The sequence below is a fragment of the Monopterus albus genome, unplaced genomic scaffold (assembly GCF_001952655.1).
Source record: "Monopterus albus unplaced genomic scaffold, M_albus_1.0 scaffold627.1, whole genome shotgun sequence".
Taxonomy (NCBI): domain Eukaryota; kingdom Metazoa; phylum Chordata; class Actinopteri; order Synbranchiformes; family Synbranchidae; genus Monopterus; species Monopterus albus.
The window spans coordinates 26311-38456 of record NW_018128507.1 but is presented as its reverse complement, the minus strand read 5'-3'; the positions used below and the strand labels follow the sequence as shown (position 1 = coordinate 38456).

Below are 12146 nucleotides of genomic sequence, written 5' to 3'. Positions count from 1 at the left end.
CTTTTTAACAACCCATCATCGGCCCTACTAGCCCCCAGCCTGTGTCTCCTGTGACATTTGAAAATCCTGCCAGTGGCTGGAAAAGGCTGGCACATCAGCAAGAAGAAGGAGTATGAGAAGCTGGAGGAGTATCAGGGCCTGAAAGAGGAACTGGAGAGGATGTGGAAACTGAAGGCCACTCTGAGCTGTGACTTCTAAACTGGAAGAGTGGCTCCAACAGATTCCAGGAACAACATCAGCGCTCTGTCCAGAAGAGTGCAGTTCTAAGTATAGCTAAGATACTGTGTAGAACCCTCAGACTCCCAGGACCCTGGTAGAGGCCTGCCCTGTATCTATTGTATTGTCTTCTAAGTTTTGTCCTCTGTACGGTAAATGTGCTGTTTTGTATTGCAATTTAAAAAGAAAACTCCATCAAATATTACACAGTTAATGACACAGACTGTAGCTGAAACTGCTTGATAAGATCACCCAGACAAAATGAAAGGGGGGACCTTAATGTTATAAGACAAAGAACTGAGGAAAAATAAAACAAAAGAAACAAAAAAGAATGATGGAAACAAAATCTGTGACAACAGGTACAAGTTAAGGGTTAGAAAGTCCCTGTCTTGGAAAGGCCTACTACTCTACATAATAGGTTACCTATTTTGGAAAGATAACTTCTACTTTTTGTAGATTAGTGCTATCACTCACCCGCAAGCATCAAAGACACACCAGTCATAATACTGCTGGAAGGGCACCTCAGGGTGGCACTGAGAGAACAGATTCTGAGTCATGACTGTGCACCTTTTCCTGGCCCATGTCACTCTATGGGGGTTCAGCTGAACAGAACAAAGAGAAAAGTTGCCATAAAAACAAAGTTAAAAAAAAAACTAGATTTACAACAATGTCATAGGTCCAAGTCTAATCTTCTGCAAGTGTCAGTGGCACATATGTGTGAATGGGCAAGCGTCTGTACTTACAGCACAGGGGTCTCGGAGATCCTGATCTGCCACATCTGGGCAGGAGGGGCTGACCTTCCAGGAGTTTCCAAACAGCTCAGGTGTAGACTCCACAATTCCCTGCCGTGTTGTGAAGTCATTCTCTGTATCCCCATCAAAGTTACCACACAGGCCCCCGACCCGACCCTGCAGGTGGGCTGCAAGACGCACATACACCCGCATTCCTGGAAATAACATGGAATGACAACATTACCACTGATTTGTTATTTAACCTATATCCACAGCCACAGACATAACAGGTAAAGTTCAGTGTGAAAAAGTAAACTGTAAAAAAGAAAACTGATGTGTGTTTATCCTACCTCCATCCCATAGCAGAGTGACACCAAGTCGGGAGTAGAGGGACACATACAGGCCAACTTTTTCCAAAATCAAACCACTTCCACTGTAGGTCTTTGGTAGAGTAACTGGCATCCCATTTACAGTCACAGCTTTACCTAAATAACAGAGACAAGACAGCTTACCTCAAGCAAATATTCCTAAAATAATGGCAGCTATGAACCACAACTTGCTATTATCCAGCCTCCACTTCCCTCCTACCTCTCAACAGGTGTATGATCGTATTTCCCAGGCTGAATGTGATTGACTTTGTGCAGGTGACCCCGGTGCTCCCACAGGGCACATTCTCAGCTGAGATGCTGAACAAACCACTGCTTTCCCTTACTAGCACATATTGGCAGTCACCCAGGAAAGAGTAAGCGCAACCGTCAAATGTCACATAATGTGGATCACCAGTTGCCATACAAACACCGGCACAAGCAGACTGGCTGCAGTGCCAGCGGCGCTCCTTACAAACGCTGTGGGAAAGAATGAAATGTAGTTGAGAGAGTGAAATGTTAAAGGGATGTGATGCAATAAGACAAATGTATTACATTACCATATGTTGCAGTCTTTTGTGATGGTGTCGTTGCTGTAGTAAAGTCGACCATTATGGTGACATGGGCACTCATCTGGCAGAACACAGCGATCACCCTGGAGTAAACCAGAAAATACAGTGTACATCAGTTAAAACTTAACGTGGCTAATCAGACATACTTAACCCCTTTTTATCTAAAGACAACCTTTTAATAAAGAGGAGCTAAATAAGATGATGTTCAACTGATTTCCTGTGTAATCTATTGGCTATTATTGTCCAACACCATAAAAAACTATTTCTGACAACAAATTTAAGATTTAATGACACATACAATTAACTAAAAAAATGGACCACTTCTTCCTCAGTTTTACATCTCTGTTTACTTGTTTAGTACTAGATCTTTAATCATTTTCTTGTCAGCAACTCATATTTAATTAAAGTGGACCTGAAGTGAAAATTGGCAGCACTTCAGAGGCTCAGCTCAGTGGATCTGGCCCCTCCTGAGTGTAATGAGGAAAATATTTTACTTGACTGGACAGCTACTTCAGTGGAAGCAAAGGTTTGTGAGACTTACATTTTGAATGATGCTTGCATTCTGAATGTTTGTGTTGCTGTTAGTGTGAAAGTCCATGACCAGTTAAACTGAACTGGATTTTGAGAGAGAAGTGGCTGAAACTGAACTAAACATTAAGCACTCATATTGTATTAACAGAACACAGCATGTCCTGATTTTAAATAAGTGAATAAGTAAAAGGAGAACTTTATGATGACCTACTAGGATCTACAGAAACTTTCTGGATTTAAGAGAATTAAGAACAGCACTACCTAGTTGACTCAGTCTTTGAAATCGCCTCTCTACTTCACCACTAAACTGCAGTTAATTAGTGTATATTAATGACATTGTGTTTTGCCTGCTATGAAAAGTCAAACCATATCCTGTGAAAAAAAACTTCAGTCTCAACATCAAAAAGATATCTTATTGTTATGACCCACCAGTAGGACTGTTCCCTGGGGACAGACACAGCCTGACAGGGGCTCTTTGCAGCTCAAATGAGCAACACTGTCACCCTGCTGCTGGCCAGGAGGGTCCAGGCTGGAGCAGGTGAGAAGGCAGGAGCGTGGGGAGAAGACCAGAGAGCCTGGACACAAATTCACCTTCTCACAGTGCTTCTGAGTGCAGTTAAACAGCCCCCGCTCACACACACTGTGAAGGGAAGAAGAGAGCGAACAGAGCCACTATTGAAACGAATATAATTAATGAATAAAGGGTTGTATTTTAATAGTTGGCAAAAAGTAATGCAAAGTGGAATAAAATGCAGTCAAGTGTCAGGTTGGCCCAGAATTTTCAATTATTTCTGCTGGCTCAGTAGAGTTTACTACAGATGTGTAGGTGTAATAGTCATTTTACTGGAATCAATAAAAAGCTTGTCATTCAAGGTAAATAATTACCCAATCCTTATTTTCCATTTCCCCATTGCACTTAGGCAGGTCAAGAGTCAGTGCAGGGACATAGCTTATCATTTACAGCATAATAAAAAAAAAGCATTGTGAAAACAGAGCAATGTGCTGCCATAAACACATGCCCATGCAATGAATCTGACACAAATTGATGCAGCTTTCTAGTAGTATTGTGACTGCTCTGGCTCAGTGTTTAATAGATGATTCAGATTTTTGATGTAATGATCATTGCTGTTGTGTGGTAGAGAGATGCAATGAAATCAACCTATCCTGTAGCAGCAAGCAGGAACATAGAATGATTTCATTAGAGCTCTTACACCACCAGGGACTCACCTGGGATAACCAGTGTCAGCACCATGGGGGGGCCCAGAGGGGCCAGGTCCCCCCTGCCAGACAGGCATGCCCCCGTCCTCCACCACCACCATCTCTCATTCATGGATTGTAGCTAAACATATTTGTATACAATGCATTTCCAGACCAAGTGTGTTGATGGCACTGAAACTGGTGCCTCTACTGTCATATGTGAAAACTCTTTTTCAGCTTTGGAGAATGTTTTCACTGACCACAGGTGTGCCAAGCTTCATGCCCAAAAGGCCCAGCTTGTGCATTTGCCCTTTGCCAAGGATCTAATGTGCAAGTGTTGCAATGAGAGGAAGGAAACAGTCATGATGAGATTCAACGCCACAATTCATCGAATTCAGCTCTTCATTGTATTTTTACTGCATGCATTTTGATAAATGCTAGTCAAAGCAATTTTGGAATTCTAAATGCTGTAATGGCCAATGAATGCATATTGATATCTATGTATTTTGTAGCCTTTCTTGTACTGTTAACTGTGTGGATGCAATCATGCGGTGACTCATGTTCCGTTGGAAGGCTTTTTTATTTCATTCAGTAGGCTGTGTGATTAGGCTTGTTGAGCAACAGTGCTGCCTTTCCATGCTGCAGCCAGGACAAGAATTCATACTGAAGGGGCAGCTGCCTGTGTGTAATGTTATGTGTAATGTGTTATATGAGATCAAGGGTCAAACATGATTATTCCCTTTTGTTCTTTATCACATCTACAGGACAACATGATAAAAACTGCATGCAGATAACCACAAAAGGCAGAGATCTGTGTTTATGAGGTGCTGTAAAATATCATCTACACAGTACAGGCCAGCAAGAGCTTGTGCTGAGTTAACCCCTTCCTCAATATTTCCTTTTGACAGGTTTAGAATGTCGGCTCTCCTTAATTGCAGGAGTATCGTGTCTGTGCAGCAAGGTTAATATTTAACCTTAAGTGAAATTCAGTCATTAAAATTCAAAGGAGGTTCCATGAAATGAGCAGATTTAAGTAGCAACAAGGAAACTTTCTGTTTTTTGGTTTAGTTTCTATAAATTGCATCAAATAATTTTGGAATATATAACCAGCAACATCTAATTCTACAAATGTTTCAAACCTAAGACATACATTGTCATTCAAAATGTTAAACATACCAGGTATTACAGTTGTTCTGAATAACTGCACCAGGCTGGTATGTCTTGTCTCCTTGCACACAGGGGCACATGGTGATGGGCACGCACTGGCTCTGGTGGTCCTGAACTAATCCTGGTGGGCACTGGCAACCTGGAACACATGCTCCACCACCATCACTGCAGCTCCAGCCCTGGCGCAGGTCTGAACAGGAGACCCCACATGCATGGCCACATTCCTGATACACCTGACCCCCTGAGCACTGGACAGCTGGGTAGAAAGTAGAAAGAGAAAGGTTTTAAAAAAATGAAAATAGCTTTATCTTGTTCAGTGTGTTAGAGGAAGAGAGATGAACACCTGGAGACAATACTCTGGCAACAATGAAAGGAGATTCACTGTATGATGATAAGAAGAATCAATTATATTTATTACATCCTTTATAGAGAAGTAAGTCTCTATAAATCTTCCAGACCTTTAATTCTCAAACCTTTTTAGCAAAAACAAGCCCATTATGAAAGATCTATTTCATCTAGCTAGCCAAAAGTATTAAAGCATGTACTAACAGTTCCAAGAAACAAAACATGGTTCAGCTCCTTTCAGTCCTGCCAAACGCTGTCACATTAGCCAAATATATCAAGTCTTTTGACACTGTGAAAACACAGCGTGACCCTGATTGGTCCAATGCTGACACTCACATCCAGGATTATTAGTTTATAGTTTGAAACCTAAAGGCCACTAAATTCTATTCAGGGTTTCTTCATTTCTGAATAAATAACAGCAGCTTTTCTCTCTCTATTGTATCTCCGCATGATCTCTCCAGTCAACCCAGCTACAACATCTCCCAGGAAAGCAAGTACATCACTCATTCACTTCTGACAACCCCAGTCCTTCAGTTAAAACTGGGATCATCCAAACTCCAAGATTATCAGCACATTTAACTACTGCTCTCAGGTTACGGTCAGTTCTACGAGCCATTTTCCATATTTATTCCAAGTTCCATTACGGCACCAGCTAGGGATGTAAAGGTACATGTATATGTACTGAACTGATTTTTATGTACTGTTACACTGCTAGTACCTGACTGGTTATTCATTCATTTCTCTCATGGCTACTGGACTTTGTGTAATGTTTGCCTAGTTTAGCATTCAGTGTGTTTTAGTTTCATTGCTATCTCCTGCTGTCTACAACCTCACTTTTTTACAATTAATTCACCACAAAAAAAGAAACTCTCTGATTAAGCAACCATTTGTGGCAGGACACCAAGAGAAATCTTACATGAGCGTTATTTCTTACATATCCCAGGACAAATGGTTAGGTAGTATTCCACACATTTATAACTGAACTAACCCCTTACTCTATGGACTCCATGTTATTATGGCAATGGATTTCCTGACTCATCACTTCATCAGTGGCCTCCATACTTACAGCAGAAGGTGTTGTTACGCCAGTGGACTTCAACGCCCTCTTGAACACATTGCCAGGCATAGGCAGTGAGGAGGGTGCAGTGACAGGCCTTCTGTGGAGCGCAGCCACAGACCTCTGACATACAAAGACGGAAATAGGGCTCCCTGTCCACTACATCATGACATACCTGCAAGTATTCGGATGGAGGTGCAGGTATGAATAAAAGAGAGGAAGACAGGCAGAGATGAGATAGTAGAAGAATTAACATGCTGCATATATACCACCTGAAAAACAGGGCTGTGTATGACAGAGCACACTGTCTCTGCATAATGTCTCCTCTGTGTGTAGGTGACGCAGGGGTCAGGTGGATCTGCGACAGGTGAAGTACAGTGTTCTGTTGTAAATTTCCCTGCGAAGGATGACACACTATTCTCCACGTCTCCTTCTGGGGTGGTAAAATCATCTTGCTGGTTCCATGTCAGTGTTCCACACAGGCCACGGACCTTAAGTATAAATTAAATAAAAATGGTGTGATCATATAGTTTCCATTTATGGCCACTTTGCAATCCTAACATATCATGTTCATTTTGACTGAGAATTTGAAATGACAGAAATGCCTCTCCCATACAAAAAAAAATTTGGGTTGAAACACTGCAGGATTCTAATAGCAAGGAGCTTTCATCTTTGTTTAATTTTGGGAACCAAAATGGCACCAGTAAATAAACCATTAAAATGTGATGGTCACCTTGTTTGCAAAACCAGGTTGCAAGGTGATGAGTGCTAAAGGTCCATCTAGGTACCAGAGTAGCTGGGCTCCAAATGCCTGGATGAAGAGAAATGAGGAAGAGACCCTCCTCACAGCGAGATCACCTGTTAGCACAGGCAACACCTCCCTCTGGCCATTCAGTGTCACTGTACCTGGAAGTAATAATGAAATCTAAGCGATCATAAGGCACTAAACATATTAAACATTTAGAATTCAATAAAAAAAAGTTTTAGTTTTAGAACCCCTAGTGAACCCCTAAATTAAATTTGTTTTTTGTTTCATAAGATATAAAGCCCCCGCCTAACGTTAGCAAATTGGCTGAGTGCAAAACTTTGCCAGTTTTCATTGCTTTTACACTTTTTACAAACTGTTCTGTAATTACAAATAAAATATACACTGCTTTTCCAGTAAGAAAACATATTGATGCCATGCATGCCATTACATGTATATGATGAAGGGGGTTCACTTGTCTGTGGGCTGAATGTGTGATGATGAACACCTACACTTTCACCAGACCCAGTCAAACCAGGGATACTTGAAACTTTGGATGAACAAAGACATGTTTTTAATGTTTTTATTCTATTTTTAAGTACATATGCATATGATTTTAAGTCACTATGATGACTGCTAGTAGTCATATCAAAAATGTGTGGTGCACAATGTACCACTCCACTAACCCTCTTCAATGTTAATCACTCTGATGCTCCAACAACCAGAGTGCAAAATAATGAATGACTCTGCAGTGCTGGCAGGAATGTCTACTCAGATCAGGATGTTTATCTAACTCACCAGTGTCTGTGATAGTGACTGTGGTGCGTAGTGCTGTGACTGACATCTCCCTTAGACAACCTAGGTCTCCTCCTCCTGCTGTACACTTCCCACAGCGTACACCCACCACCAGCTTCCTGTCAACAAAGTCCTAAACACACATAGGGCATAACAACAAGTAAAATTGGCTACCACACACACAAATGCAACTAATATTTGTAACTACATATGTGTTTGTTTCAATTTTATGTCTCACCTCCACTGCAATGAAAGGACAGTCTCCTCCCTGTAGTGAATACCTCTTTTTGTCAAAGGTGGTCACCTGTAGTGACCCGATTAAGCTGCACTGGGCCTCGCACTTCTCCTCTGTACATAACCACTGGCCTGCTCTGCACACACTGGAATTTTATTTAATATATATGTGTTTATTTTATGGCTGCTGTCAGAAGCAAAATAGAAAAAAGCAGAGAGTATGAAACAACCAAACACACACGCACACACATTTAAATATTACCAGGTGTTGCATTTCTGCTGTATTTTGTCCCCTGACTGGTAGGTGCGTCTGCGATGGAAGCATGGACAGTCTTCTCTTTTCAGACAGAGTCCCTGGTGAAGGTAGAGGCCCATTGGGCACTCACAGCCCCCTACACACTCCTCCCTGCACTGGCCAACAGATCCAGCAGGTCTTGGGGACTGGGGAGATGCACAGCTGGGGGGACAGGAGGATACACAGTCTGAAAACACCTGACCTCTGGGACAGACACGACCTGGAAAGAAAGAGAAAAAGAAAAGGAAACTGAGAGTGGTGGTTTAGCATCATGCATACTTTACATTCTTGACAGTCTCTTAGAGAAATCTGTGCTAATAGGTCATATCAGTTTGTTTTAAGCATCAGCTTGCAGGCAATATGACTAGAGAATGACACAACATTAAAATCAATGTTTTGTGTGTTTGAGGGAATTTGGGAAATTGCAACATCAGGGGCCTATAGCCCAAATTGAGATCAATGGGTTAGCCAGCTATCTTTTCCAGGGTCACAAAGCAGGCTCACTGTTAACCTGAGTACATAATATTCAATATAAGGCCCTAGTTACTGTCTACAAGTCTTTTCAGTGGTCTGGGTATAATATGTTTGCTGAGTACAAGCCTGGTAGGTGTCTCAGATCTGCAGGGACTGATGAGTTAGTGGTGCCCCAAGTTTAAACTAAAGTGATTTCAGGGAGCCCAAGAGCAGAATCTCATTTGCAGAAATGTGTTCCCAAGCAATAGAGTGGACAGAGCCAAGAATATGAGAGTCAAAAGAATATACAAAATAAGGATGGACAAGCTCTGGAAGAGCCAAGAATTAGAGACCTGAACAAGATCTGCAAACAAGATTTGGACCCAGAGAACCATGAAGGATATGCAGCAGTGAACTAGCTATGTGGGAGCTAGGCTCAAAAGTTTCCTCCAAATGTAGCCTGTATTTTCAGAACAGCTGATTTTAATCCTAGTGAGGACAGGAAACCCTAAAAGAGCCAGAGTAAGCTTTGTTTGCTTTGTTGTACAGACCCCAGAATTGTCACAATTTCAGTTTTGGTCTTGTCTCCACGTTATGTTTTTCTTGTCATTTTTGACTCAGACCCTTGTCTTTGTCCTTTTTTTCCTTCTTCTACTGCCTGCTGTACTGTGCTGTGCTGTGCTGTTCAATCTCCAGCCAGCGCAATGCATAACCCACCAAGCAGCATTCGTTCCCTGTCAGATTCCCATTTGCTTACCTGTACCTTTGCTTCCTATAGCCTAAAGTTTCTAGTCCTCTCTGTCCATTTGTGTTATTTAATTTTTCCCTTGCTTATATATTGCACAGTGTTTTCTCATGTTCCCCTTGTGTTGAACTTTGCCTTCTTCACTGGATTTACTATTCAGCCAGGAATGTTTATATTCCTCTGTTTCCTGTTTTGGACTCAATTTGCCTTTTGCTCTGTCTACATGGCTTTTTCAGCCTGGACTCAGAGCATCTGCTTTTTCCCCTCTCTACTCAATAAACTTGTTAGCCTTATCTACCTGCTAGCCAGCCTGCTGTGTGTTCTGCATAGTTGGGGTATGGTTTTCTGTAAATGTTTTGTATGTATTCTAAAACATTAACTAGCTGAGCCAGCAGGTTGCTGACTCATATTTCATTACCACAAAGGGTGGCTGTCCTCCACATTATGATGACATGTAGCTGGGCACACTCTCGGGCATAGCTGGCCAGAGTGTCACACACTGCACCCTCCCTCTCTTTGGGAGGTAAGCTGCAGTATAGGTAGAGACAGGTGTCCATGTATGCTCCTGGGTCCAACTGAAAGACACAAATACACTAATTTAACACTTTTAAGAAGCTGCATCAAAAAGTATGCAAAAAAAATCACTAGAGTTTCCAAAGTCCACAATGTAAAAATCCTGCCAAAACCAGTAAACACACTGTTAATTATGGAGGCTTACCGAGAAGCAGGTGGTATGTATACATTTTTGTGTGTGTGAATAAACATGCATTGCTTTGTTATTCTGTGAAGATACAATCTCTCAAAAAATGCTCAGTTAAGTTTCTCCCAAGTTCCTATCTAACCATTCTGATCAGCTATAGGACCAAATATGCACGTGGCCCAGATCTGATTAAAAATAACAAAAAACAAACAAACAAACAAAACTAGTTTAGTTTGTTCAGATCTGAGTCACTTAGTGGGACAAAACTGGATTTGGGTCACTGTAGCATGTAATGTGAACATAGCTTGAGTAGTTTCCATGCAGTCATTACAATTCATTTGGCTTTAAAACGTACGTATAGCTTGCATCACTGTAACCCATTTCTTGGAACTACTTTAACAATTCACACCTGATGAATTATGTACTTTAACAAGCCTTTTGATCATTGCAAACTTTGGGTTCAGTGAACTTTTTTTCTTTATATCCAAAAGGGTCATGGGATCCAGTAAAAATACAGTGTGGTTGTGTTAAAATTCAGAAGTGTCTGACCCGGACGTGGCAGTGTGTGAAGGGGTTTTCCAGCAGCATGTGACACCGTGATTCTGCCTGCCTTTGTAGAGCAGGGTCTCCTGAAACATCACAGCTGTGACCAAGTTCAGCAGCGTCGCTACAGCCCTGAGAAAAGCATGGGACAGAGAGAGAGAGACCCAGTTACTGAGGGTACATCTCAACAATGCACTTTGCCCTTTATATAAAATACAGTAAAATGTCACTGAACCAAGAACAACTGCTGAAATGATTCAGCTCTTACAACCAAAGGGTTTCTTGCTTTTGTTTTTTTCAGTGGCAGCTGATTTTGTGAAGTATTCTAACAATACAGCTCCTTTCAGCTTGCATTCAGACAGTACAAATATCTTATACAAGTGTCTTATAAAGAACAATCATAGTTACTGACAAAAAATTATATACTATTTACTGAAAAAAAAATTATATATTATATAATGTTATTTTGCAAAAAGGGGGAAATACTCATTCAAAGTATTACTTCATTCTGCTGGTCATGAACCTTCCATGAGTTGCCAAAGCTAGCAGCATATTGAGACACAGTTCCAGTTACTGTTGTGAAATCATCTATTGCAAAAGAGACAAATACATTAATACATGTGCATATCAGTGATTGGGGTGAATCTTACAGTCATATTGTATTAACATGAGTCATTAAATAACTTTAAATCAAGTCTGAAAAGTTTTGTTTCAATGTGATTACTCTTTTTTTTGGAACTGCACGAATGCTGGTATTCCAAAAGAGACAGGGTACGGCTGAGAAAATGTGTCCTAATGTGTCCTAAAAATGACCTGATGGTAGTTAATACCCCTATAGTCATATGAGAGCTCGTTTTTACTGTGCTTCCCTTACCATCAGCATTGTTGTTGTAGACTCCACAGAGCCCCCTGGTGGCTGCCAGATGCTCGGCGGTCACTGTCAGGTAAACTGTATTGGCCAAGTCAAACTTTACTCTCACACCCAGACTGCTCTCCACAAACACAAAGTCGCCCAGCCACTGGACACTCACTCCTGGAAGATGAAAAATTTTTTTTTCTTTAAGGAAGTTAGACCACAATTAAAAAATAAATATCCTGTGCCAAATTTGAGCTACATTCATTTAACACAGCCAAAATGGCTTGAAAATGAAAAACAAAATTGCAGGTTTTGGCTCTATGGGTTTATAGAGGGTTAAATGGATGATTTGTTGCAGGTTTATACTTTGCTGTGCAATGTTATTGGCCAACAGCATTTCATTTTATTTCTAGTAGAGGCAAAACATTGCAAAGAAAGCTTTCACCCGTTATCTATATCTTATGGGTATGAAGTCAAGAGAGAGGAGACAGAATACACTAACAAAGCAAAATGTATTTTACACTGTAGTCCTGAAAAGATTACACTTTATGTCACTTGTTAAATAATAACTTGAGATAAGAACAGTGCTACTTATATAT

General features: G+C 41.0%; 1 protein-coding gene across 1 annotated transcript in view; it reads right to left on the bottom strand.

Moving 5' to 3' along the window:
• The window catches only part of sspo (SCO-spondin), a gene marked incomplete at its 3' end in the record, with an annotated part of 37090 nt that overhangs the window by 14704 nt on the left and 10240 nt on the right, over positions 1-12146 (bottom strand). Inside the window, exons 8-25 of the mRNA XM_020588786.1 lie at positions 11566-11724; positions 11194-11279; positions 10698-10823; positions 9867-10023; positions 8218-8470; positions 7960-8101; positions 7725-7854; positions 6915-7087; positions 6454-6672; positions 6191-6356; positions 4789-5035; positions 2845-3055; positions 1873-1967; positions 1536-1792; positions 1298-1432; positions 960-1162; positions 691-818; positions 29-86 (exon numbers count right to left, since the gene is read on the bottom strand). Of these exons, the coding sequence (XP_020444442.1) occupies positions 29-86; positions 691-818; positions 960-1162; positions 1298-1432; positions 1536-1792; positions 1873-1967; positions 2845-3055; positions 4789-5035; positions 6191-6356; positions 6454-6672; positions 6915-7087; positions 7725-7854; positions 7960-8101; positions 8218-8470; positions 9867-10023; positions 10698-10823; positions 11194-11279; positions 11566-11724 (2945 nt within the window). The remainder of the gene's footprint in view (positions 1-28; positions 87-690; positions 819-959; positions 1163-1297; positions 1433-1535; positions 1793-1872; positions 1968-2844; positions 3056-4788; positions 5036-6190; positions 6357-6453; positions 6673-6914; positions 7088-7724; positions 7855-7959; positions 8102-8217; positions 8471-9866; positions 10024-10697; positions 10824-11193; positions 11280-11565; positions 11725-12146) is intronic.